Raw genomic sequence first — 26,437 nt, 5'->3', positions numbered from 1 at the left:
TATCTGTTTTCTATTAATTCTATTCCTATACTAATCCTACATTAATTGTATTTGACAAGTTTCTTTTCCCAGTTTGAAGGTGATTTAAAAAATATATGTTTGTTTGCTTTTTAAACTTAAGTTCTTAATTTTAATGTGGTTGAAATGATCAATCTTCCCATTTTAAGCATGTCCTTTTTAAGAAAATTATGGTAAAATATACATAATGAAAAACTTACCATTTTAACCCTTTTTTAGCGTATAGTTCAGTGGCATTAAGTATATTCACACTGTTGTGCAACCATCACCACCATCCATCTCCAGAATGGCTGTGCTTTTTCTTAATGTCTTGCTTAAGAAATTCCTTGCTATAATAAGACCATTTTTATAATTAGAACACATTTGCTCTAAATTCTTAAAGTTTTGCCTTTCACATGTAAGTATTTAACCATCTGGAATTGATTTCTGTGTATAGTGGGAGGTAGGAAATTTATTTTTCCTCATACAGAGAGCCAGTTGTCCTAGCATCATTTAGAATTGTCCATTTTTTTCTCCGAGTTGTATAGTGGATGTGTACTATACCAAGTTTCTTCATATGTGTGGGTCCATTTCTGGTTTCTCTTTTCTGTTCCTTTGGTTGATCTGTCTATTCCTGTCCCAATATTACATTGTTTTAAGTACTATGGAACTATGATATGCCATCCATCTGCCTGAAATGCTATTTTCCTAAAGATACATATGACTCAATCTCTAATTTTCTTCTGGTCTCTGCTTCATTGTCATGTCCTTAGCTAGTCTTTTCCTGGCTACCCTTTCTAAAATTTCAGTGCCTTCTCCAGTGCCATCCATCCAAATTTTACATCCTTCTACTCTGCTTTATTCTTTCTGCTTAGTAGTTATTATTTAACATCATCATGTGTAGACTTCTCTTATTTTGTTGTCTCTCTTTCCCACTAGAAGATAAGGTTTATGAAGGCAGGGATTTTTGGCTATCTCATCACTGTTGTATCCCCAGCATAGAAAACATTGCCTAGCACTTAGTAGGTACTGAATTAGTATTTCTAAAACAAATCAGATAAGGCTGATATGTGGAAGGGTATTCTTTTCTTCCTTTACTATCCTTTAAGAATATACTTTTTCTCTGGTTCTCTTGCTCTTTGATGCTGGACGAATAAAGGCAATCTGAAGGGAGGAAAATGAAGTGCTCTTTTAAGTTTCTTTCCTTGCCATGTCCCAGAGGTGGGCAGTGAAATGAAAAGGGTGGAGGGATCAGTGTTGCCTAGCTGTGTCTTATTTTCTAGGTCAGCTATGGTGCTGGAAATGCCTTCTGTCTTTGCTTCCCATGGCAAGCAGAACTGGCTAGATCTAGAGTTTATAGAGTCCTCACTGTGTAAAGAAATGTACCACACCTTTGATTTTTAGGGTAGCACACCCTGAACAGGGGAAGAATGGGCACTCACTTTGACTTACCAAGCATGGTAACTAAAATTTTAGTTTTAAGTGTGACACAATACAGGACAGAACTCTTGATACCTGTGGAGTCATCTGCGAGTGAATGCCCTGTGAGATAGCCTGACTGTAGCTGGGTAAAGTCCAGGGCAGGCACTGAATTGAGCAGTGATGATTCATGGAAATTTTGTCAGAGACGGTACTCTGTGCTTATTATAGGCTATACTGGGGAGCCAAGTCATTCTGGAAGGAATGTGTATAAAGTTTTCAGATGAGGACTTGAAGTTTTATATTTTGGAGCCAACTTTGATTCAAACCATCTGTTGCATATCAAGCTGAACCCATCAGTCTTTTGATAAATCTTTCCTATTTTACATTAATTCAGTATAATTAATATTTGCTGGGGAACTTGGAGTGCCATATATTGGGGTTACAAAAATGAATGACACACTGATCTCTGCTTTTCAGATGCTTAAGGTCTAGCAGAAATAAAGGTTATATTTTATATGTTTTTCCACCTCCAGTCTCCATAACCAGATTATGAGGTTGAGGTCTATAATTTATGTGAATCTTGGTTGCCAGGGATGAGCATTGTGTTAATCCATTTTTAAAAAATGAAATAAATACATGAAAGAGCTTGCGGTGATTTACCAAATATGGTCACTGAAGTGGATAACATTATTGAGCATTATTCATACTGTAATGTGTAGATGTGTATTATAATTGCCTCTGGATACAGAAAACACTCTTCACAGTGAGGTAGTGACCAAAGGAGAGTGTTCTGAGCAGTGTGTTCATCAAATCATCCAGTGGTTCACATTCTCATTGTACTATATGGAATTGCAGAGATCATGGTGGTTTAAATGAGGAGCAGCCTATAAGCAAAGGCTCAATAGGATGGAAGAAGGCAGCAGTTGACTACTTGAAGTATGGGTAGAAGTCTTACAGCAGGGCTGGTTAGGGCTTTTGGAGACACAAAGTAGGGAAGTACAAGGTCTTTTGGGGAAGAGCTAGTAGTTCAGAGCATATGTTGGAGGGTAGTGGTAGGCAATAAGATGATCAAATCTTGGGGCCATGCTGTGGAAAGCCTTCAGATGTTTTTGAACGATTAAAACAGAATCTTAAAAATACCATAAAATGTCTCATAGTCTACCTCACTGCTAGTTGCTTAGTTGCCATTAATGTAAAACATGTTTATGTTTGTAGGAGACTATTTTTTTTTAAAGATTTTATTCATTTATTCATGAGAGACACACAGAGAGGAGAAGCAGAGACACAGGCAGAGGGAGAAGCAGGGATCCCAGGACCCCGGGATCACGTCGAGTCAAAAGGCAGGAGCTCAACCACTGAGCCACTCAGATGCCCCAGGAGACTAATTTCTTTAACAGTCCAAAGAACTATAAAAGATATCAACTATTGTAGAGAAAGAGGTATTGACATTTAAGTCAAAGGTGGGATGCTTTACTACTGGACTAAGGATAAAGCTAAGTTAAATAAAAACTAAGTATATCTCAGAGTGGCTGTCTTGCACCTAAAATTTTAATTCCAATGGATACCATCTGCCCAGATAGTAAGGGGGGGAGGTTGGAGGTTGGTGCACTAGTGGAGGTATGAAGCAGGAGTTGCAGAGGGCTGTCCCCTGGTGGAAGTCAGAAGCATTGTAGGAAAATGTACTAGTATGGCAAGAGCAACTTTCATTCATTCATTCTCAACAACCATGCAATTTTTTTTTTAAAGATTTTATTTATTTATTCATAGAGATGCAGAGAGAGAGAGAGGCAGAGACACAGGCAGAGGGAGAAGCAGGCTCCATGCAGGGAGCCCAACGTAGGACTCGATCCCAGGTCTCCAGGATCATGCCCTGGGCTGCAGGCGGTGCTAAACCACTGCGCCACCGGGGCTGCCCACAACCATGCAATTTTATTGCTTAAAACAAAATGTTAACAGTGTCTGTCCCTGGGTGACAGTATAAGCAGATTGCCGCATCATAGGTGGATTTTCTTTTTGACATTTTCCAAGATTTCTAAAATTTAATTTACTAGGGAAAAGTAGTCTAAAAATGACTTGTTGGATCGCCTGGGTGGCTCAGCTGTTGAGCGCCTACCTTTGGCTCAGGGTGTGATCATGGAGTCCTGGGATCGAGTTCCACATCGGGCTACCTGAATGCAGCCGGCTTCTCCCTCTGCCTATGTGTGTGTGTCTTGTGAATAAATAAACCTTTAAGAAAAATGACTTGTCAATTAGGTAATGTTTTTACAAGATTGGGCTTATATGGCATGTATGGTTTTCTGTATTTTGCTGTTAATAGTATCCTAAGCATTTTCCCAATAGTCTTCAAAAACACGTATTTTGAATGGTTGTGTAATGTCCCATAATAGGACTATACTATTATTTATTCTTTTTTCCTGGGTTTTCACTACTATAGTGGTTTAATGAAGTTTCTCGAACACAAATTTTTGTGTCCATTTCTGAACAGATTCATCTAAGTTAAACTGTATGAATTCTTTTAGGGCTCATAATACACATTACTATATCGTACTCCAGACTTTTAGTACCGCAACAATTCCTATGTGAGCTCATTGTACTGGACTTTGCCCAGCACTATTTTCATTGTAAAATCTTTGCCAGTTTTGTAGAGGAAAATTTCTTTGCTGTCAATAATAAACACTTTTTCATATTTCATGATTGGTTAGGAGTTATTTGTTGCTGTTCTTTTCCCACTTTTCAGTTTTTGTCAGCATTTTTTTCTAATTTACTTAAGCTCTTTACATTTTGATGGTATTAGTCATCGTACATTTTCCCCTAGTTTGATGACTGCAAAAAATTTTGTGATTTTTTAAGATGCCCGATTTTACATTTTTATAGTCAAATCTTTAGATTTCTTTGTACTTTATTTACATTAATTTCCTATCCAGAGATCAGATAAATATTCACGTAAATGTTCCTATCGTCTGTGCTCTAGGTTTTTCAGGCAGTTCTCATGTTTTCAGGTGTCTTCTTTGTATCAGGTTATGTTAATTATGTTGTCTGATACAGAGAGGAAAGAATTAAAGTGAGGCACTGCTGTCAAAACGTGGAATTAGGGATCCCTGGGTGGCGCAGCGGTTTAGCGCCTGCCTTTGGCCCAGGGTGCGATCCTGGAGACCAGGGATCGAATCCCACGTCGGGCTCCCGGTGCATGGAGCCTGCTTCTCCCTCTGCCTGTGTCTCTGCCTCTCTCTCTCTCTGTGTGACTATCATAAATAAATAAATAAATAAAACTTAAAAAAAAACCCAAAACGTGGAATTGGTACTGTATGCTAGTTAGCACTGTGGTGCTTGGAGTCTCCCTCACTTTGAACCTGGCCCTGTCATTTATACGATCTTTGAAGTAACTTAACTTCTTGCCCTTTTCTTGGTTTCCTTATCTGTAAAATGGGTTAATAACATAACCTATCTCATACAGTTATGAGAATTGATGAATTGATGTAGAAATCACTTAGAACACATCCTGATACAAAGTCAGGGCTAGCCGCAGCTTGATCCACGATGGGTAGGTGCTTTGCAGTTTGGTATTGTTTCGATATATTTTGCATTTCTAAAAACCTGACGTTTCCTTTCAAAGCGCTCTTCACCTGCAATGATCACCAGATCTTTCTTCAGCCACTTTAGTGAGGCACGCCTCCTAGAGGCCACAAGTGAAGCTTATTTCGAGCTCCTGAAAACCCTACAGATCTCCTTTGGAGAGCTGGTGTGGCTCTGACCCACCGCTTGCTTCCGATGGACCCCTACTTCTTCCCTCTGAGCCTAATCTCTTCAAATTTCTGCAGGTCCCGGAGCGCGATCTGCGTGTGTGCATTCATCCTAGCTCCAGCCATTTTGCGGGGGCTTACTAAGCGCGAGGCGTGGGGTGGGGGTGGGGGTGGGGATGGGGAACCCAAGAAGGTCGAATCTGTCTTTACGGTGCTTGCCGTCCCGTAGGGAAAAAAAAAAACCAAAAAAAGAGAACGTGCTGTGCATAGATGGACAAACTAACGTTCATCTTTTAGCTTCCATTTTCTCATCTCTAAAATGGAAGTAATACAACCTACCTTATAGGGTCGCAGAAAAGATTAAACAAGGGAAAACAGAGCCCCCAAGAGCCCCCAACGGGTGAGAAGGGAGCGCAGCCATCGCCTATTGCGGCATCCTCCTCCAGCTCCAGAGCGATCAGTCTACCCGGTGGGTTAAGGCGCCAGGCTCTTGGGAGCGTGGGAACTTCCACCGCTAGCCTTCCCAGTGTCACTCGTCAAAAGCTCCCGGTTGCAGGTACAGGAGGTACAGCTTGCAATCTGGAAACACAAACCATCGAGTTTAAGAAATTCTAAGCCGGCAAAGCGGGCTCAAAGCCCCCGGGAACCCGGGAGCCCCCGCACGGAGCATGCGCAGGGCGCGCGCTGGGTGGGCGGGACGTGCGAAGGGACGCTGTTGTCCTCGTCACTTCCGTTTCCGGTCCCATACGAACTCTCCCGCCATCTGAGGAAAGCGGCTGTTGGGGTTTGTGTGTTTTCGTATTTGGTGTGATTGCAGGTAAGAGGATCTCCTGCGGCTCTAGGACGGACAGTAATCTTGGTGTTGAGGCTTCCAAGTGGGGAAAGAAGGGAGAGCACTTTGCGGGCGGTGAGAGCCGAAGGATGACATGGCGGGGTGAAGGTACTGGGTGTCGGTAGGTTGGGGGCAGACACAGGTGCCAGCGAGTTGAGGGGACAGAAGCTTCGCCTGAGAAGGGCTCGGTTAGGATGGAGGCGGGTAATTTTTATAAGGGGCTTTGGATGCTTTCCTACAAGCCCGGAAAGACTGGATTAGACGTGTTCTGTTTCCCAGGGTTCTGAGGTAGGAAGTAACTGGGCCCGGTGCATTCAGTCTCTGCAAAGCCAGAACCTGCCGCGCTTTCTTCCACATTCAGGATCGCAACCCGTGTTAAATCCCACCTTAACTCTCGCGACCGCAGAGATCTAAGGGCGGTGGCACATAGACTTAGAGTGAACAGGTAACATAGCCTGGCTTTGCTGTCGCCGCGAGTTATGGCTTCCACCTGCATACACCTCCCCCCACTCTCATGACGGAACTGTGTCAGGTCCGGTGTAGAAAACCTGGAAAAGGCAGAAAGACAGATTACCCAGGGATAGTCACTGTTAACATTTTATGCATGACCTTTAGGTTTTTTTTTTTTTTTTTCTGTATATGTGAAGTTTCTTTTTGCACTTTTTTTGTGGTCAACCCCACTTGCCATCATTTTAACCATTTTATGTTTCCTTCCAGGGGAATGAGATGCAGTTTTCAGGGGGAATGCGCAAAAAACTGAGGTTGGGAGGTGACCAACGGAAGGCTTCCTACCCTCACAGCCTTCAGTTTTACTTGGAGCCACCTTCTGAAAACATATCTTTGATAGAGTTTGAAAGCTTGGCTATCGATAGAGTTAAATGTGAGTGATATTTGAATTAGCGTTTATATATTCTTGAGAACTTCACTTACACTTTTTGTGGAATGAATGAGGGTAATTTATTTCCTTCAGTTAATTCAAGAAATATTTATTGAGGGCTTGCTTTTTATTTACTGCACAGTGTATGTTTATTGAGTGGCACTATACCCTAGGTTGGGTGGGGATTTTCAGATGAATAATGTAATTCTCATATTTGTTGAAGCTGTATTCTAGTACATAGATACAGACATCCAACGTAATAATCATAATTTAGTATTTTAAATGTCTTACTAGAGGTAAATAGTAGTGTTCTTGAAACAGGTGAGAGTGATTAAGACTGCTTAGAGAAGTTGAAATGAAAAAAAAGAAGTTAAAATGTAGTCTGGACTTGGAAGGAAGAGTAGAAATTTCTCAAAAGAAAAGTAAAAGATTTTTTTTCAAGATGAGATAATGGACTATACAAAGGCTTGGAGGCATGAGAGAATGTTATATTTGAGGGAACAGTGACAAGTTCAGGATAGGTGGAGAAGAATGGATAACCAAGGGCATTTTGTGCCAAGCTAATGGTGTAATATTGGTGTGTAAGGAGGATGTGGCACTTGTACTGCTGGCCTGCTTATCCTCTGTGTGCTAGTGTAAGAAAGAAAGAAGCTGGGCATGAATTGAAGCAGAAGTAATAGCAGTGTCTTCTGAGTTTCTGTTCCAGGATATCCTGGTGGGAAAATCAGAAGGTAAAGTGAGCTAATATTAGTCACTTTTAGAGGAGTAGAGTGGCACCTGCTAATGCAGAAAGAGAGCACTCAGTGCCTGTGGAGTGAAAGAGTGAAGACAGGAGAGAAAGGGGTTTCAGGAAGCTTAGCAGTGTCAGATGCTTCATAGATTAAGATGATGATTGAAAAGTGCCCTTTGAGTTTGGCATTTATGGGGTGAGATGATGAGGGCCTGAATTAAGGCAGTAATGGTGTCAGGAATAGGAAGGGAGTGATTTACAGGATACTGAGGAGGTGTTCCTGAGAGGAGTTGGTGATTATTTGGATGTGAGGAGTGGAGGGGCAGGTGGGAGTGGCTGAAATTTCAGTTGGGATGACCTGGTGCTTAGAACCTGTGCTAATGGAGATGGTATGGCAGGAAGAGGAGTAGGACTAAAGGGAAGAGAATTAGTTTAGTTTGGGATACCATCATGATGTACCTGTGGGGCATGGGTTTATGTTCAGGATTCATTTTAGATGTTTTTCATTGTTGAATTATCAAAATGCTTTTCATATTGATGGAAGTAGAATTCTTCTGAGGAAGGATTGAAAAGGTACTTTGGAAACCTTTGAAAGATACGTGCCTCTGTTCAAGGCAGTTCATTTAGTACACGGGGGGGCTTTGCTTCTTTACTATTGTGTCTTCTTCTCTACTTCATCAGTAAAGGAAGGGCTATTTTTTCTGAGGAGTCTATGCTGAGTCAGTGAAGCAAACTGACAAACAACGTTAGGGATGCAAACAAGGGTGCTTAATTTTTTTTTCATGCCAGCACACATGAATTCCTTGACAGTGGTGGCTCAGTACCAGAGTAATTATCCCCCATCCCTCTCCCTCTGCTTGAGAATCCCTGGTATTAGATTATGTTATGGGACATGGATATTTTCTGCACATGGATGGAGATTATCTTCTTATAAATTTATGTAATTTGTATAATGTACTTACAAAAAATAAAGGTGTTACAACTTGTCATCTTTTAAAAACAAGTAATTATGGAATTGCCATTCATTTGTCTTGGGACCTAGTTTTTAAAAATTACCTTGCATTCATACATTTTCTCTTCTGTTTTTATAATATTTTCTAGTGCTAAAAGCAGTTGAAAATCTTGGTGTAAGCTATGTGAAAGGAATTGAGCCATACCAAAGTAAGTTGGAGAATGAGATCAGAAGGCTCAAGTTTTCCTTCAGAGTAAGTAAAAGCGGGAAAGAAATGTTCTTCAGTTTGTATATATTTCTGTAGTGGGTCTTGGTTGTGGAAAAGATCTTGGATTAGTCCCAGGGCTTTAAAAAAGACTAATATAGCATAGACTCTGCCTGAAGATATATCTGCAGCCCACTAGGGGTGATTGACATATAGTCAGATGATCATAATACAGCAGGGTTTCTCGACCTTGGGATTATTGACATTTGGGCCTGATAATTCCTTGGTGCAGGTAGATGCTCAGTAGTGTCTCTGGCTTCTGTCCAGTAGGTATCTGTAGACATTGCCAGATGTACCCTGTGCACCACAACATGAGGGATGCCGATAGATATGTGCTCTAGGAACTTCAAGAGTACAGAGGATTACCCAGCTCACATTGGGGAGGTTTGGGAAGACATCCCAGTTCTAGCTAGTGCTGGAACTGAATCTGATAGATGTGATCAGATTTTTATTTTAGGAAGATGACTGCCAACAGCAGATTGAATGGGCCATATCTGGTAGGAGGAAAAACAGGTAACCTGGAAATAATGAGAGTGAATTGAATGGGGAGAAGAGGACTGATATTAAGAGATATTATGAAGGTCAAATAAACAGATTCTAGTGACATTGCAGGGAGAAGAGAGAGGAGAATTAGGAATGACTCCCAGGTTTTGGTTAGGACAAGTAGGTGGAAGGTGATAGTAGTTTGAGAGGTGATATATACAGAAGGAGAAGCAAGTCTTAGAAGGAAGATGTTGAGTTCTAAACATGAATTGGAGGTGCTCGTGGAAATGCTTAGTGGATAGTTGGGTATACGTGCAGGTTAGATTTGGGAGACACCTGGAGTGGGAATATAGATTAAAGAGGAAGGTTGGTATCAGGAGGAGGAAAATATTTGAGTGAGAAGATGATGATGGACAGGATGTGAAGAATACCAATATTTGAAGTGAAGTAGATTTGGGGGAGTCTAGGAAGGAGATTGAGAAGGAATTGCCAGAGAGGTAGATCAGCAGGGATGATAGTGTCATGGTAGCCAAGGAGGGCTGGAGCTGACATCATAATGATCGTGATATAAATACCAATACCATAAGAATAACAAGAGGAAGCATTCATATTCTACTTATTGTATCCCAGAGTTCATTCTAAGCATATTACATATATTAACCCATGTAATCCAGTTAATAGTCTTATGAGGCAGGTACAATTGTCACCACTATTTTATAGATAAGAGAATGGAGTTACTGATAAGCTACATAACTGACCCAGGCTTATAGGACGATAAGTGGCAGAGCCAAGATTTCAAATCTGGACATTTTGTTTCCATGATGGTGGTACCTTTAACTACATATTTCAGAAGCTTAGGACCATGTAAGATGAATGGTACAGAAACCATTGGATTTATCAGCTTGATGGAGCCTTGTAGATGGAGGCAGAAGCCAAAATGATGGCAGTGTTTGGAGGAGAGAAGTGGGTACAGAATATGTACTCTTGTAAGATGGCTAGCTGAAAAGAGAAGAGAAATAGATCTGAATATAGAAGAATTTATAGGGAAAAGAGAAGGCATACAAACATGATGGGAGATTACTTGAACATGCTTATAAACTGAGTGACGAAGAGAGAGAAGAACCTAGAAGAGAGAAGAGGAGCAGAATTTGAAGATAATTTGAGAGAGCATTTGATAAATCAAGATACTTAGGAGGCAAGAGCAGGTGGATTGCATGGCTTAGGTTTAGGGATTAGCTGATGTAGGAGGAGGGAGAGATCTTTTGTCCACAGAGATGGAAGGGACACTAGTACAGTGTGGATGCAGAAGCTCGGAGCTGAAGAAGTTGGCCCGGTGGCCTTTATTTTCTGTAAATTAGATGAAGTTATCTGTTGAGAGAGAACAGGAAGGTGGTGTGGTAGGGAGCTTAGCTCAACAATTGAAGACTGAAACAGCTTTTCTAAGAGTGAGGAAAGATGATTATGTGTCAAAACCCTTTTCTATTGCTTATAAGCATTGTGACCCTGGAAAAATTATATAACATCCCTGTGCCTCAGTTTCCTCATCTTTAAAATAGGGATATAGTAGTACTTACCTCAGATTTTTTTTAAAGGATTAAATGGGTTAATAAGATTAAAAATGGTTATAATAGTGCCTGGTACCTCAAGACTGCTCACTCTTACTGTGTTGAACTTAAATAAGCACTTGGTGCTTGTAAAAGTCCAGTACATGTTAGAGGTTGTGAATTTTTAATATTCCAAATTCTCAGTAATTGTGTATTTTATTCCCCCAGAGGTTCTCAGTATTTTGGTAATAGATCTGTAGAGTGTAGTGGTAGATTTATTTAAAATCTAGGTTTTTGCCAGATGGTTAAATGAAAGCAGTTGAAGGTTGATGCAAGGGGTGTTTGAAGAGATGAGAAAACTGGGTATAGGCTGGGTAAGAAAGGAAGTTAAGAGAGGGGTTGATAGGAAGAAAAGAGTAGAGTCCAAACCCAGGGGGTTTTGTTGAGATCAGTTCAGTTTTCATTTTCACTTAATGGCTAACAAGTAAAATGGTAATTACCTTGGAGGGCATATTTATGAAATTTGTTTTTGAAACTTTTACTTTACCATTGGCTTATGCTATCTCTATTTCTTTATATACTTGTTACCATTCTAATGCATTTATTTTATTCATGTGCCATTATTCTTAAGGAAAGCTTAGAAGATGAATATGAACCACGAAGAAAAGATCATATTTCTCACTTCATTTTACGCCTTGCTTATTGCCAGTCGTGAGTACACGTTTACAGTCTCACAGTCGAATCTGATATCTTGGGTTATAAATTGGTACATGGGAAGCTGACATATATTGTACTGACCATAGAAAAACCCAGAATAACATCAGAAACTGGCGATTCATGAGTTGAACACTGCTATAGTGAATTGTTTGAAGCCAGTTGTTTACTGAAAAATATTGAAAAAAATTCTCTTGTAAAATTTACCTGTTGAAACACTTGTTAGCTTCATGGGACAGCTTCTTCCTTTGGGATTTGAAATTGGAGGGGATTTCAGTAAGAAGGGCTTTTGCTTTCCCAGAAAACAAAAAAAGTGTCACTATTTATAAGAAATAAAGACTCGGGGATGCCTGGGTGGCTCAGTCAATTGAGCGTCTGCCTTTGGCTCAGGTCATGATCTCAGGGTGCTGGGATCCAGTTCCACATTGGGCTCCCTGCTCAGTGGGGAGTCTAGTTTTTCCCTCTGCCTGCTACTCCCCCTGCTTGTGCTCATGCTCAATTTCTCTCTCTCTCTCTCTCAAATAAATAATTGAAATCTTAAAAGAAAAAAAAAGAATGACTCAAACATACCCTTGTATTTGGTACAGATTTTTAGGAGTTGAGATGTATGGGCTAGTGCCCATTAGATTAAGATATTTTCTTTTGCTAGTTGGTTTGTTATAATATAGTGCCACCCAGAGGGAGAAGGAGTTAGTTGCCTTTTTTTTTTTTTTTTTAAACTTTGTGTTCTTTTTCTGTATTAATTTTGGCTGCATAACATACTTATTTTAAGTTTTTTTTTCCTCTTTCTATTAGTAGGCTTATCAAATGAGAATCCTGAAATTGTTTACTATCACAAGATAATAACTGAGAAATTATTGACCATGTTTGGTCTTGGAGTTTTTCTTTTGTAAAAACATATGTGCAGTTTACGTAATTTATGCAGTAAATGAATTGCTGACAATCTCTGAAAGTCACTTTGGAAAAAAAACTAAATCATATTTTACATGCAGTAGTATAGTTTTTTTGTGACAATAATGTCCATTATGTATTTTATGAATTAATATGTTTGTATGTTGGCTTTTAAAAATTTGAGGTATACTTGCACATATTAAATTTTGTGGAATTATAAACTATAAAGCTGTAAGCAAAGTTTACTTTCAGAATTGCTCTGATCATAACCTATTCAGAGATTAAGTTATCTTTAAAAAATTTGGTGTTTAGTTGGCATTGGTGAAACCATCTTAGACTGAAAGAATATCTTATATTCTGATGTAAATGACTATTTTGCACTTAAATGCATGAACTATTTTCTTTTATATTATTTGATGATCAGCTAGGCTCAAGGTATTCTGTATTTAATTCTTTTAATTTTATATTCATAATCTCCTTCCCCATGTTAAGCACATCCCTGGAAGATTGTGGTATGTGGCTATACTCTTTATCATAATAGAGGACTTGTATGCTTTTAACTTCTGTCTGTTGGGATCTTGCTTGTGTGTGAATTTCATTTCATAAAAATTTTTTGGATTTAATAATCAGTGAGCTTTTTTTTTTTTTTTTTAAAGATTTTATTTATTCATGAGAGACACAGAGAGAGAGAGAGAGAGAGAGAGAGGCAGAGACACAGGCAGAGGGAGAAGCAGACTCCCTGCAGGGAGCCCGATGTGGGACTCAATCCCAGGACTTCAGGATCATGCCCTGGGCCAAAGGCAGGCGCCAAACCACTGAGCCACCCAGGGATCCTGTCAGTGGGCTTTTAAAATAACCATTGGGCTTTTCATTTATACTTACCATTTCCCTGTCTCCATTTCAGTGAGGATCTTAGACGCTGGTTCATTCAACAAGAAATGGATCTTCTTCGATTTCGATTCAGTATTTTACCCAAAGACAAAATTCGAAATTTCTTAAAGGATAGCCATTTGCAGTTTGAGGCTGTAAGTATTATTTTGTATCCATTTTCACCATTCATCCCTTTCTGTTGGCCTTAAGTGCTAATATTAATGTGTGGCATTCTTTTTCTTTACATTTTCTTCTGAAGTCCCTGCCTGAAAGAATAGCTGTTGGCTTTGCGCTACAATGAACCTTTACCTTTTTGTGACTAGAAGAAAAGGGGCTCCTTGGTACTAAAGTCTCAGCATTTAATTTCTTTGTTAAATATGTGACTTGTGAAAACACAAAAAATTTAATTTATAAAGGTTCATTTAAAAAAAAATGATTTTATTTATTCATGAGAGTTACAGAGAGAGAAAGGCAGAGACTTAGGCAGTGGGAGAAGCAGGCTTCCTGCAAGGAGCCCAGTGTGGGACTCGATCACAGATCCTGGCATCCCACCCTGAGCTGAATGTTCAGCCACTAAGTCACCCAGGCGTCCCTATAAAGGTTCATCTTTAACTAGAATCTTTTAGGCCGAAAATTTAAAGCTAATAAAGTATTAAAGAAAAAAGAGAAGTGGTAGTTAATATTTATTTCCAATAATGAAATGTAGTTCAGACTTTATTTTAAAAGTCCATTGTTGGTAAAAATCTCTAAATAGCTTTAAAAATTATTTTGCAGACAAATCTGAATGATTTACATATCATAGCTATATAAAAAAGAAATGTCTGGGATATATTTAGCAAGTTTAATTATTGTGGGTAAAAGTAGGATTTATGTCTTTTAGGTTGATCTGTGCTGCAGTGGGAAGGCAGGAAAATTCTGTTATAGAAGACTTAGATGGTGGTAGGATCGCTGAGTCTCAAGTTTGGTGTTAGAATGAGTGACTTGAGGCCAAATAAAGTAGAAGTTGGAATGAAGGACGTCCTGAGAAGTGGAAAATGTACCCACATTTTTAGAAACAGTATGGGTTATTGAGTTGGTGGAAAGAGTTGGCATGAGGGAAGTAAACAAACATTTGATAGACATTTAGTGTTTATTTTATGTGTGAGGGAGGCACTTTCCACAATTTCTCTCCTTTCTCATAAGATCCCCATGAGATTTCTAAATAATGTCTATGTGGACATGGAGAAATGTTGAGCCGATATCATCTGACACAAACTCTGTTCATTTTCCCCTTTGTTTTTAACTTAGATCCTTAGTGAAGCTCATTATTGCTAATCTCTATTACAGTTAATTTATCCTTTCATATTAAAAATAGTTATTTTTTCCTGTTGTTGCAATGAATGTTGTCCTTGAGAAGATCTGTTTTTTCTTTTAGAGATTTATTAGAGAGAGATCACAAGCAGGGGTTAGGGGAAGCAGACTCCCTGTTGAGCAGGGAGCCTGATGTGAGACTTGATTCTAGGACCCTAGGATCATGACCTGAGCCCAAGGCATATGCTTAACTGACTGAACCACACAGGTGCCCTTAAAGATCTATTTTTTTTATTTTAAAGTGTCTTAGTATATTGTCAAGTAAAATTTTTAAAAATAAAAACCATGTTTCTTTTTTAAAAAATCTTAAAATTATGTACAGAAAAGTGCATAGATCATAATTGTATAGCTCTATGAAGAATCACAAAGTGATCATTACCAAAGAAATAAAATATTGCTGTCACCTGTGTACCTTGTGCCTCCTCCCATTCATTACCCCCTGTCTCCCACCTAAAATTAGCCACTCTCTTACTTTTAATATCATAAATTAATCCTGGCTGTTTTTGAACTTTATATAAATAGTATCATATAGTATGTCTTTTTTTCTCCAGTTTTATTGAGACATAATTGATGTATAGCATTGCGTAAGTTTAAGGTGTTAAGGGTGATCATTTGACAGGTATATATTGTGAAATGTTTACCACAATAAAGCTAGTTAACACATTCTTCACATAATTACCATTTTGTTGTGGTTATGGTGAGAACATTTAAAATTTACTCTCATAGCTACTTTGAAGTATATGATACAGTATCATTAACTATAGTCACTATGATATTATACTACTAGAAGTTTGCAGTCTTTGACCAATGTCTCATTTTTCCCCATCCCCTAGCCCCTGGCAGTCACTTTTCTGTTTTGTACTTCCATGCATTTGGCTTTTTTAGATTCCACATGTAAATGTAATCACATATATAATATTTTATAATACCTTTATTGAAATAGCATTCAGATACCTTCAAATTCAGCCTTTAAAAATGTACAATTTAAAAAAAAATAAAAATGTACAATTTAGAGGAAGGGAAAAAAATAAAATGTACAATTTATTGGTTTTTAGTATAATCACAGAGTTGTACAACCATCACCACTATTTAATTTTAGAACATTTCATTACCCTAGGAAAGAGTTGGAGAACATTTCATTATCCTACCTGTTGGTAGTCATTTTTCATTTCTCTATCTGTCATCCCCTTGGAAACCACTAATCTACTATCTGTCTCTGTGAATTTGTCTATTCTAGACATTTCATATAAATGGAATCATAACTTGTTACTGGTTTCTTTCACTTAGCATAATTGTTTTTTCAAAAATTAAAGTAGAATTAACATACAGTGTTATATTGGTTTCAGAAATACAGTATAATGATTCAACAACTCTGTACAATTCTCAGTGCTCATCCCAATAAGTGTGTTCTTTTTTTTTTTTTTTTTAAGATTTTATTTATTCATGAGAGACTCAGAGAGAGAGAGACAGAGACAGAGGCAGAGACACAGGCAGAGGGAGAAGCAGGTTCCATGCAGGACTCGATCCTGGGTCTCCAAGATCACGCCCTGGGCTAAAGGCGGCGCTAAACCGCTGAGCCACCTGGGCTGCCCCAATAAGTGTATTCTTAGTCCTCTTTATGTATTTCACCCATCTTCCCACCTGCTTCCCCTCTGGCAACCACCAGTTTGTTCTCTGTATGTGAATCTGTTTTTTGGTTTGTCTCTTTGTTTTGTTTTGTTTCTTAAATTCCACATATGACTGAAATTGTGTAGTATTGGTCTTTCTCTGATTGACTTATTTAACTTAGCATTATATCCTCTAGGTCCATCCATGTTGTTGCAAAGGACAAGACTGCATTTTTTTTTTATGGCCGGGTAATATTCCATTGTGTATAGGTACCACATCTTTTTTATCCATTCATCTGTGGATGAACACTTGGGTTGCTTCTATATCTTGGCTATTGTGAATAATGCTTTACTTAGCACAGTTATTTTAAAGTTTCATCTATATCATAGCATATATCAGTACATCATTCTTTTTTATTTATTTAATTAAAAAGATATTATTTATTTATTCATGAGAGACATAGGCAGAGACATAGGCAGAGGGAGAAGCAGGCTCCTCACAGGGAGCCTGATATGGCACTCTATCCCAGGACCGTAGATCATGCCCTGAGCCAAAGGCAGATGCTCAGTCACTGAGCCACCCAGGTGCCCCTTCATTCTTTTTTATTGTCAAATAATATTTATCTGTTCAACAGTTGATGGACATTTGAGTTGTTTCTACAATCCAAAGGCTGACTATTAGGAATAATACTACAGTGAATATTTATGTGTAAGTTTTGTGTGGATCTTTTCTTTTCTTTTCTTTTCTTTTCTTTTCTTTTCTTTTCTTTCTTTTTGGCTTTATTTATTTGAGAGAGAGAGTGAGAGAGATCGCAAGCAGGGGGAAAGGGCAGAGGGAGAAGCAGACTCTGCTGAGCAATGCTCCCTGCTCTCTGCTCCCGCCCAGTGTGGAACTTGATCCTGGGACCCTGGGATCATGACCTGAGCTGAAGGCAGACATTTAACCAACTGAACCACTCTGGTGCTCTGGATATCTGGATATCTTCTTTCTCTCTCTCTCTCTCTCTCTCTTTTTTTTGAATTTTATTTATTTATTCATGAGAGACACAGAGGAAGCAGAGACAGGCAGAGGGAGAAGTGGGCTCCCTGCAAGGAGCCTGATGCGGGACTCGGATCCTGGAATTAGGACCTGAGCCAAAGGCAGACGCTCAACTTCTAAGCCATCTAGGTGTCCCTATCTTATTTCTTTTAGGTATATATCTGGGAATGGAATTACTAGGTCATAGGGTAATTAATTCTCTGTTTAAACTTTTGAGGAACTGCTAGACTTTTTCAAGTGGCTGCACTATTTTATATCTTACTGGTGTATGATGGTTTCCCTTTCTCTACAGTATCACCCACAATTGTTATTTGTTTTTGAATGTAGCCATCCTAGTGGATGTTAAGTGGTAAGTCACTGTGGTTTTGATTTGCATTTCTTTAATGATGAATGATGTTGAGCATCTTTTCAAGTGCTTATCGGTTATTTGTATATTCTTGGGGGGATGTCTATTCAAATCCTATGTAAATTTTTTAAAAAAGAATTATTTATTTATTTATGCATGAGAGAGACACAGAGAGGCAGAGACATAGGCAGGAAGGAAGCCTGATGTGGGACTCGATCTTTGGACTGGAGATCATGCCCTCAGCCAAAGGTGGACGCTCAACTGCTGAGCCACCCAGGCGTCCTATCCTTTGTATATTTTTTAATCAAGTGATTTTTTTTATTGTTGAGTATTCTTTACATATTCTGGATATAATAATATATATCATTTACAAATATTTTCTTTCATTCTTAAGATTGTCATTTGATGGTATCATTTGCAACACAAAGTATTTAATTTATATGAAGTCTAATCTATTTTTTTCTTTTGTCACTTGTCCTTTGGTATCAGATCTAAGAAGTCTTTGTTTAAAGGAAGGTCGTGAAGATTTACTCCTATGGCTTTCTCTTAGAGGGTTTTTTTTTTTAATGTCAGTTAATTTATTTTAGAGAGAGTGCACAAGTGGGAGGGACAGGGAGAGGGAAAGAGAATCCCAAGTGGACTCTGTGCTAAGGGTGGAGCCTAATGGAGGACTCAATCTCAGGAACCAAGATCATGACCTGAGCTGAAACCAAGAGTCATACACTCAACTGTGCCACTCAAGAGCCTGTCTAAGAACAGTATGTCTTAGGCTCCTGCATACTGTATGAAGTAGGGGTCCAACTTCATTTTTTTGCATATAGCTGTTCGGTTTTCCAGCATCATTTGTTGAAATGGTTTTTCTTTCCTCATCACATTGTCACTCTTGTCATTTTTTTTTTTTTTAATTTTTTATTTATTTATGATAGTCACACAGAGAGATAGAGAGAGACAGAGAGAGGCAGAGATACAGGCAGAGAGAGAAGCAGGCTCCATGCACTGGGAGCCCGACGTGGGATCCGATCCCGGGTCTCCAGGATCGCGCCCTGGGCTAAAGGCAGGTGCTAAACTGCTGCGCCACCCAGGGATCCCTGTCACTCTTGTCAAAAGTCAGTTGACTGTGAATGGGTTTATTTCTGGACTTTTAATTTTATTCCTTTGACCTGTATGCTTATCCTTATGGCAGTACTATGTAGTCTTGAATATTGACTACTGTAGCTTTATAGTAAGATTTGAAATTGAGAAGTAGGGGTCTTCTAGCTTTGTTATTTTTTCAAGATTATTTTGGCATTTTGTTCCTTGGATTTTCTTAAGAATTTTAGGATTCACTTACCAGTTTCTACAAAAATCATCTGGGATTTAGACTGGGATTGCAGAGACCATGTAGGTCAATTTGGAGAGTTTTGTCATCTTAATATTAAATCTTCTTCATGAACATGAGATGTTTTTTATTTTTAAAGATTTTCTTTTTCTCAACAAAATCAAGCACAATTTTTGTTAAATTTATACCTAAGTATTTTATTCTTTATTTTTTAAAGAATTTAATCTAATTTTATTTTTAAGCAGGCTCCACACCTATCGTGGAGCTCAATGCAGGGCTCAAACTCATGATGTTTGATCAAGATCAAGAATGAGACACTTAACCGACTGAGCCACCCAGGCGCCCCCTCTTAGTATTTTATTCATTTTCTTTTCTTTCTTCCTTTTTTTTTTTTTAAGATTATGTTTATTTGTTTGAGAGGGAGACAGAGCATGAGCAAGGGGGAGTAGATGGAGCAGTAGACTCCCCACTGAGCAGGGAGCCAGATGTGGGGCTTGATCCCAGGACCCTGAGATCATACACAAGCTGAAGGGGGATGCTTAACCAACTGAGCTACCCAGGTGCCCCATATTTTATCCTTTAATGTCTCTGTGAGTGGAGTTGTTTTTTCTATTTCATTTTTGGAATGTTTATTGCTAGTGAATAGAAGTTCAGTTGATTTTTATATATTGATCTTGTATCCTGCAACCTAATGGAACTCTGTTAGTGTTAATAGGTTTTAGTGGATTCTTTAGGAGGTTATGTCTCACAAATCGAGATGACTCTTACTCATTACTTTCCAATATAGGTGCTATTTATTTCTTTATTTTTGACTAATTTCCCTAGCTAGAAGCTCTATGTAATGTTGAAAAGAAGTGGCAGTAGTGGACATCCTTGTTTTTGATTTTAGGGGGAAAGCATTCAGTCTTTTACTGTGACCTATGATAATGGATATGTGTTTTTTGCAGACACTTTTATTCAGATTGGGAAAATGTCCTAATTTTATTTGAGCATTCTCATTATGAAAGGGTGTTGGATTTTGTCATGTGCTTTTCTTCTGTCTGTTGAGATGATCATATGATTTTTGTCATTTATTAGTATGGTGTGTTACATTCCTTGATTTTTGGATGTTAAACCAACCTTACTGGGATAAATCCCTCTTGGTTATACTGTATAATCCATTTTGTTTGTGAGAGTGTGCATACCATCAGGGGGTGGGGACAGGCAGGGAGAGAGGGAGAACCTCAAGCCGACTCCATGCTGAGTGTGGAGCCAGATGTGGGGCTTGATCTCACACTCTAAGATCATGACCTGAACTGAAATCAAGAGTCAGATGCTTAACCATCTGAGCCACCCAGGTGCCTCTTTATGATCCTTTTTATATGTTGCCAGATTTGATTTACTAGTATTTACTAGTATTTGTGTTTATTGATAAGGGATGTTAGCCTGTAGTTCGTTTTCCCTTTCTCTCTTTCTCTCTTTCTCTCTTTTTTCTTTCTTCTTTTTTAAGATTTTATTCGTTTATTCATAGAGACAGAGAGAGACTGAGACACAGGCAGAGGGAGAAGCAGGCTCCCTGTGGAGAGCCTAGTGTGGGACTCCATCCCAGAACTCCGGGATCATTCCCTGAGCTGAAGGCAGACATTTAACCACTGAGCCACCCAGGTGTCCCTGGTCTGTAGTTTTCTTATGATTTCATTGTCTAGATTTTGAATCAGGGTAATCTTGGTCTTGTAGAAAGGATTTTGGAAGTCTATCCTGCTCTTTTTTTTTTCTTTATTTGGAAGAGGTTTTGAAGGATTGGTGTTAATTTTTCTTTAAACATTTGGTAGAATTTAAGCAGTGAGTCTATCTCTGCTTAAGCATCTCTGTGGGGTGTTTTAAAATTACTAATTCATTCTTATTATAGGTCTATCCCAATTTTCTATTTCTTCTTGAGTGTATTTGGTAATTTGTATTCTCTAGGAATTTGTCCATTCATCTGAGTTACCTAATTGGTGTGTGCACCTATGCATAGTATTTCCTTGTAATCTCTTTTGGAAAAATTGAAATATAGAGGTACCTGGGTGACTCAGTCAATTAAGCATCTGACTCCTGATCTCAGCCCAGGTCTTGATCTCAGGGTTGTGAGTTCAAGCCTCTCACTGGGCTCCATGTTGGGCATGGAGCTTACTAAAAAAAAAAAAAAAAAAAAAAAAAAAGACATCCAATATTATATTAGTTTCAGAAATCTTTTTTATTTCTATAAGGTTGGTAGTGATGTCCTCTCATTCTTTTAATACTGATTTTACTAAGTCTTTTTTTTTTTTTGTCATTGAGCTAGAGTTTGTCAGTTTTGTTGATCTTTTCCAATATTAGGTTTTAATTTTCTTCTACAGCTTTTTCTATTCCTGTGTCTTTAATTTTTGCTATTATTATCACTTATCAATCTTTATTATTATTGTTATTATTTCTTAAAATTATATTTATTTATTTGTGAGAGACAAAGAGAGAGAGGCAGAGATAAAGGCAGAGGGAGAAGCAGGCTCCATGCTGGAAGCCTGATGTGGGACTCAATCCCAGGACTCCGGGATCATGCCCTGAACCAAAGGCAGATGCAAAACTGTAGAGCCACCCAAGCGTCCCTGTTATTTTCTTCCATCTGTTTGCTTTGGATTGTTTGCTTTTATAGTTTCTTAGGGTTGAAATTTAGGTTACTGATTTGAGGTATTTTTTCATTTTAATGTAGGCATTTGCATTAACTTTCCTCTGAACATTAGTTTAGATGCATTCTGTGAGTTTTGACTGTGCTGTATTTTGTTTTCATTCATTTCAAAGTATTTCCTTGTTTTCTTCTTTGACTTATTGGTTATTTTTTGTGTTTTTAATTTACATATATTTTTTAATTTTTCAAACTTGCTGCTGTTACTTTTTTTTTTTTTTTTTTAAAGATTTTATTTATTTATTCATGATAGTCACAGAGAGAGAGAGAGAGAGGCAGAGACATAGGCAGAGGGAGAAGCAGGCTCCATGCACCGGGAGCCCGATGTGGGATTCGATCCCGGGTCTCCAGGATTGCGCCCTGGGCCAAAGGCAGGCGCCAAACCGCTGCGCCACCCAGGGATCCCTGTTACTTGGTTTTTAATTTTATTCTGTTTTAGTCTGAGAATGTATTTTGTATGACTTTAGCCCTTTTAAAATTATTGAGTCTTATTTTATGATCTGGTTTGTGTATGGTTTGTACTGGAGAATGTTCCATGTGTGCTTGTCAAGAATGTGAGTCTGTTGCTTTTGGTTATAGTGTTTTGTAGATATAGTCTGTAAGATCTTATTGGTCTATAGTGTTTTCAAGTCTTCTGTTTCCTTGTTGATCTTATTTGTTCTATTTATTATTGAAAGAGGGGTATTGAAGATTTCAGATATTATTGTTGAATTGTCTGTTTCTATCTTCAGTTCTGCCATTTTTTGCTTTATGTATTTTGTGGCTATGTTTTCTGGTGCATAAATGTCTACAATTGTTACATCTTTCTGCTGGATTGATCCTTTTACCTGAAATGTTCTCATTATCTCTGGTAACATTTTTTTTTTTTTAAGTCTTTTTGTCTGATATTAGGGTAGCCATTTCAGATCTTTTTTTGTTTCTTGTTTGCATGATATATCTTTTTTCTTTTTTCTAAAAATTTTATTTATTTATTTGAGAGAGAGAGAGAGATAGAACACAGGCGGGGGATATGGAAGAACAGGGAGAAACAGACTTGCTGCGCATGGAGCTCAATGTGATCCCAGGACCCTGGGATCATGAGTGAATTGAAGGCAGATGATTAACCGACTGAGCCACCCAAGCACCTTACAATCTTTTTACTTTCATCTGTATTTGTATCTTTGAATCTGTAGTGTCTCTATTAGATAGCATATAGTTGGATCATGTTTTTTTATAACATTCTACCAATCTGTGCCTTTCGATTGAAGTGTTTCATCCATTTACATTTAATGTGATTGTTGTTAAGGTAGACTTTATATCTTACTTTCTCATGATTTGTTTTTGTTTCCTATACATTTTGTTTTATTTTCTTACTCTTCCATTATTGCCGCCTTTTGTGTTAAATATTTTTAGTGTACCATTTTAATTCCTTGCTGTCTGTTTCTTTTATTTTTCTGAGTTATTAGTCACTTCTATATAATTACACTTAACATTCTTATTTTGAAACAGACTAGTTTGAATTAACATAAAATTATTTTTAATAGTGTACAAAAACTTGGCTGTCACATAGTTCTGTTTCCACCCCCTATCTGTGTGCTATTATTGTCAAGTTTTATCTTTCTATGTAAACACAGGTAAAATTTTTGAGTTCTGGCTTATATATATATATTTTTAAGATTTTAAAATTTTATTTATTTATGAGAGACACAGAGAGAGAGAGAGAGAGGCAGAGACACAGGCAGAGGGAGAAGCAGAGTCCATGCAGGGAGCCCGACATGGGACTCGATCCTGGGTCTCTAGGACCACACTCTGGGCTGAAGGTGGTGCTAAACTGCTGAGCCACCCGGGCTGCCCGAGTTCTGGCTGTGTAAAAATGTTTTTCTTTTTTGTCACACTTGTGCAAAGTGTGCTTTGGTATACAGTTTAAGGAATAATTGATCAGGATTTTGAAGGTATTACTGTATTACTTTACACTTGCCAGAGTTGCTCTTGAGAGTTTAATTTCATTTTGATTTCTAATTCTTTGAGTCTCACTTTATAACTTTGGCACTCCCACTTCTCACCCTAGTGTCATGAAATTTCATAATGATGTCTGAATCTTTTTTCATTATTGGAGTAGGAATTTGGTGAGTCCTTTTAATCTGAGGACTTAGGTTCTCTTGTTTAGAAAGTTTCTTTTGGTTCTTGCTTTGATAATTTTCTCTGTTCTGTTTTCTCTTTGTAACTTCTTTTAGAATTTGTATTTCCTGGATTGGTGTATGTGTGTGTGTGTGTGTGTGTGTGTGTGTGTGTGTATATATATATATATATAATTTTTTTTTTTTTTTTGGTCCTGATGCTTAATCTTTATCTTTTTGGGCTTTTTTTTGGTGGGAGAAGAGAAGTTCTTCAACTCTTTCCCAAACTTCCTATCTAATTTTTTTTTTTTTTTTTTTTTGCTGTCCTCTTTTTAACTTCTAGCAGTCCTTTCTGTTTCTTTTTTCAGCCTTCTGTTTTTGTTTAGTAAATACAGTATTGTCTCTTTCGAAGATTATTAGTCATGTTCTTTAGCTCCTTTGTCAGTTTACCTCATTCCTTTATTTCATCTGTTTTAGATAGTTTTCATGTTGAATGCTTTATTTTTGATTGAAGTATAGTTTATGCACAATGTTACATTAGTTGTAGGTGTACAACATAGAACTTTGACAAATTTATGTTATGCTGTGCTGACCACTCTGTTTTAAAGTCTATTTTGTTTGGTGTAAATATTGCTATCACAGCTTTTTTTTCACTTCCATGTGCATGGAATTTGGATTTTTAAAAGATTTTATTTATTTGAGAGAGAAACAGCACAAGCAGGAGGAAGGATAAACAGAGGGAACACAGAGAGAGAGGGACAAGCAGACTCCCTGCTGAGTGGAGAGCCTGATGTGGGGCTTGATCCCAGGATCCTGAGATCATGACCCGAGCCAAAGTCAGATGCTTAACTGACTTTAACTAAGCTACCCAGGTACCACTTGAATGTTTTTCTTAAGTGTCTAATGGTCCTTGGCTATTTATTTAAGATTGAAATACTAAAAAGTGGACTGGAAGATTAGGTTTTATATTATGTACATGCAAGTGTATGAGATACTTATCTACTATTGGGCTTTAGTTGCTTTTAAAAAAAAATGATGACGCTTGCTAAGTTAATATTTCAGTGGAAGCCTCCAATTTCTTTCCATAGTGATTTATGTCTTACTGCCGACATAGTGAGCCAGGGGCCCACTGTTCAGTATGCTGACTTCTTTCTCTTTTTCTTTTTTTTTTTCATTCTTCATTTTTTGTATATGGTGCTTCTAATTTATGATTGTTTTCTGCTCTCTGAGATAACTACCCACTCTCTTTTCAGTATTTCTTTCTTCTTTCAGTATTTAAGTTGTGGCTTCCTATTCCTTTTCAATAAGCACACTTTTTATCTACTTTCCAAAAACATGTTGAACTTCCTCCTCCACTATTTTGTTTGTCCTTAGTGGTTTATATTCTTTTTATACCATTATTGTCATTTTCATTTTGTTGTGGAGGTAATGGAAATATTTATGTTCAATTTGCCATGTTTAGTGGGAGGCCTCAATGACCTCAATAATTATAGTTTTATTTATTTTATTTTATTTTTTTAAAGATTTATTTATTTATTTATGATAGGCATAGAGAGAAAGAGAGGCAGAGATTCAGGAGGAGGGAGAAGCAGGCTCCATGCCGGGAGCCTGATGCGGGACTCAATCCCGGGACTCCAGGATCGTGCCCTGGGCCAAAGGCAGGCGTCAAACCGCTGAGCCACCCAGGGATCCCCCAATAATTATAGTTTTAAATTAGGGGAGCAAATGATAAAGTTTTTGATTGTATTTTATTACTAGTGATTAACATCCAGACTTGGGTATTGTACTTGTGGAGTTTGAGTTCCTCCTCTGACACGTATCAGTGTTGGGAATCCTCCTCCCCGTCTCTTCTGATCCTACGTATCTTGCTTGGTATGTCAAGAAAATATGGTCATGATCCAGGTGATAGTCTTTGCCCAGGCCATTTCTCACAGCTGTGTTTTTAGCATGCAACTTTGAGGGATGAAATATCTTCCTGTTATGTAGAGGAGGCTTGATTACTACTTGCTATAAAAGTGATTGTTTCTCAGTGTTTCTCGATGTAGTGCAAACCCACTCTATTTGGCCATTTATCTGGACTATGTCATGTTGCTCCCAAGGAACTTGACAGTAAGGAGAATGACACATGTTAGCTTTCTTGCTACTTCTTGTGATATGAGTAATACATTTCTTTGTTTCAAATGCAGGAGTCAGCATCCATTAAAGAGTAACAGGCTATCTTTTGACTTATAGGTAGCATAAAATTCAATCTCAGACTTGACAGCTATGTGATTTTGAGTAAATTTTCTTTTCTTTTTTTTTTTTTTTTGAGTACATTTTCTAATCTGTACTTGCTTCCTCATTTTTAAAATGAGAATAATCCTGGAATGCCTGGGTGGCTCAGGTGGTAGTGTCTAACTCAGGGTTGTGAGATCGAGCCCTATGTTAGGCTCCATGCTCAGCATGGAATCTGCTTGAGATTGTTTCTCCTACCCTCTCCTTCCCCTCTGCTCCTCCCCTTGCTCAAGCTCTCTCTCTTTCTCTAAAAAAAATAAAATCTTAAAAAGCAAATAAAATGAGGATAATTCTAATTATCACCAACAGATTTGTGAGTTAAACTAGAGAATATAGAGTTCTTAGTACTATGCCTGGTGTTTAGATTAACTAGTAATATTATGGCAGATATAGAGACAGTAAATGTCTGT

The 26,437-nt window shown here is 38.0% G+C and overlaps 1 protein-coding gene across 5 annotated transcripts in view; it reads left to right on the top strand.

Annotated features, from left to right (window-relative positions):
* The first annotated feature begins 4,988 nt into the window (after positions 1-4,988).
* The window catches only part of PRIM2 (DNA primase subunit 2), a 306,340-nt gene continuing 284,891 nt past the window's right edge, over positions 4,989-26,437 (top strand). For 3 of the 5 annotated variants that reach the window (XM_072832482.1, XM_072832483.1, XM_072832486.1), the window contains exons 1-5: positions 4,989-5,976; positions 6,709-6,871; positions 8,700-8,803; positions 11,474-11,553; positions 13,352-13,472. In XM_072832482.1, coding sequence (XP_072688583.1) covers positions 6,718-6,871; positions 8,700-8,803; positions 11,474-11,553; positions 13,352-13,472 — 459 coding nt within the window. In that variant the 5' untranslated portion in view covers positions 4,989-5,976; positions 6,709-6,717. Of the gene's footprint in view, positions 5,977-6,708; positions 6,872-8,699; positions 8,804-11,473; positions 11,554-13,351; positions 13,473-13,576; positions 15,042-26,437 lie in introns of those variants that run through there. The other 2 variants (XM_072832484.1, XM_072832485.1) reach the window with 2 other exon arrangements.

This window comes from Canis lupus, chromosome 7, assembly GCF_048164855.1.
Source record: "Canis lupus baileyi chromosome 7, mCanLup2.hap1, whole genome shotgun sequence".
NCBI classification, from domain to species: domain Eukaryota; kingdom Metazoa; phylum Chordata; class Mammalia; order Carnivora; family Canidae; genus Canis; species Canis lupus.
This window is presented reverse-complemented; position numbering and strand designations above follow the sequence as displayed.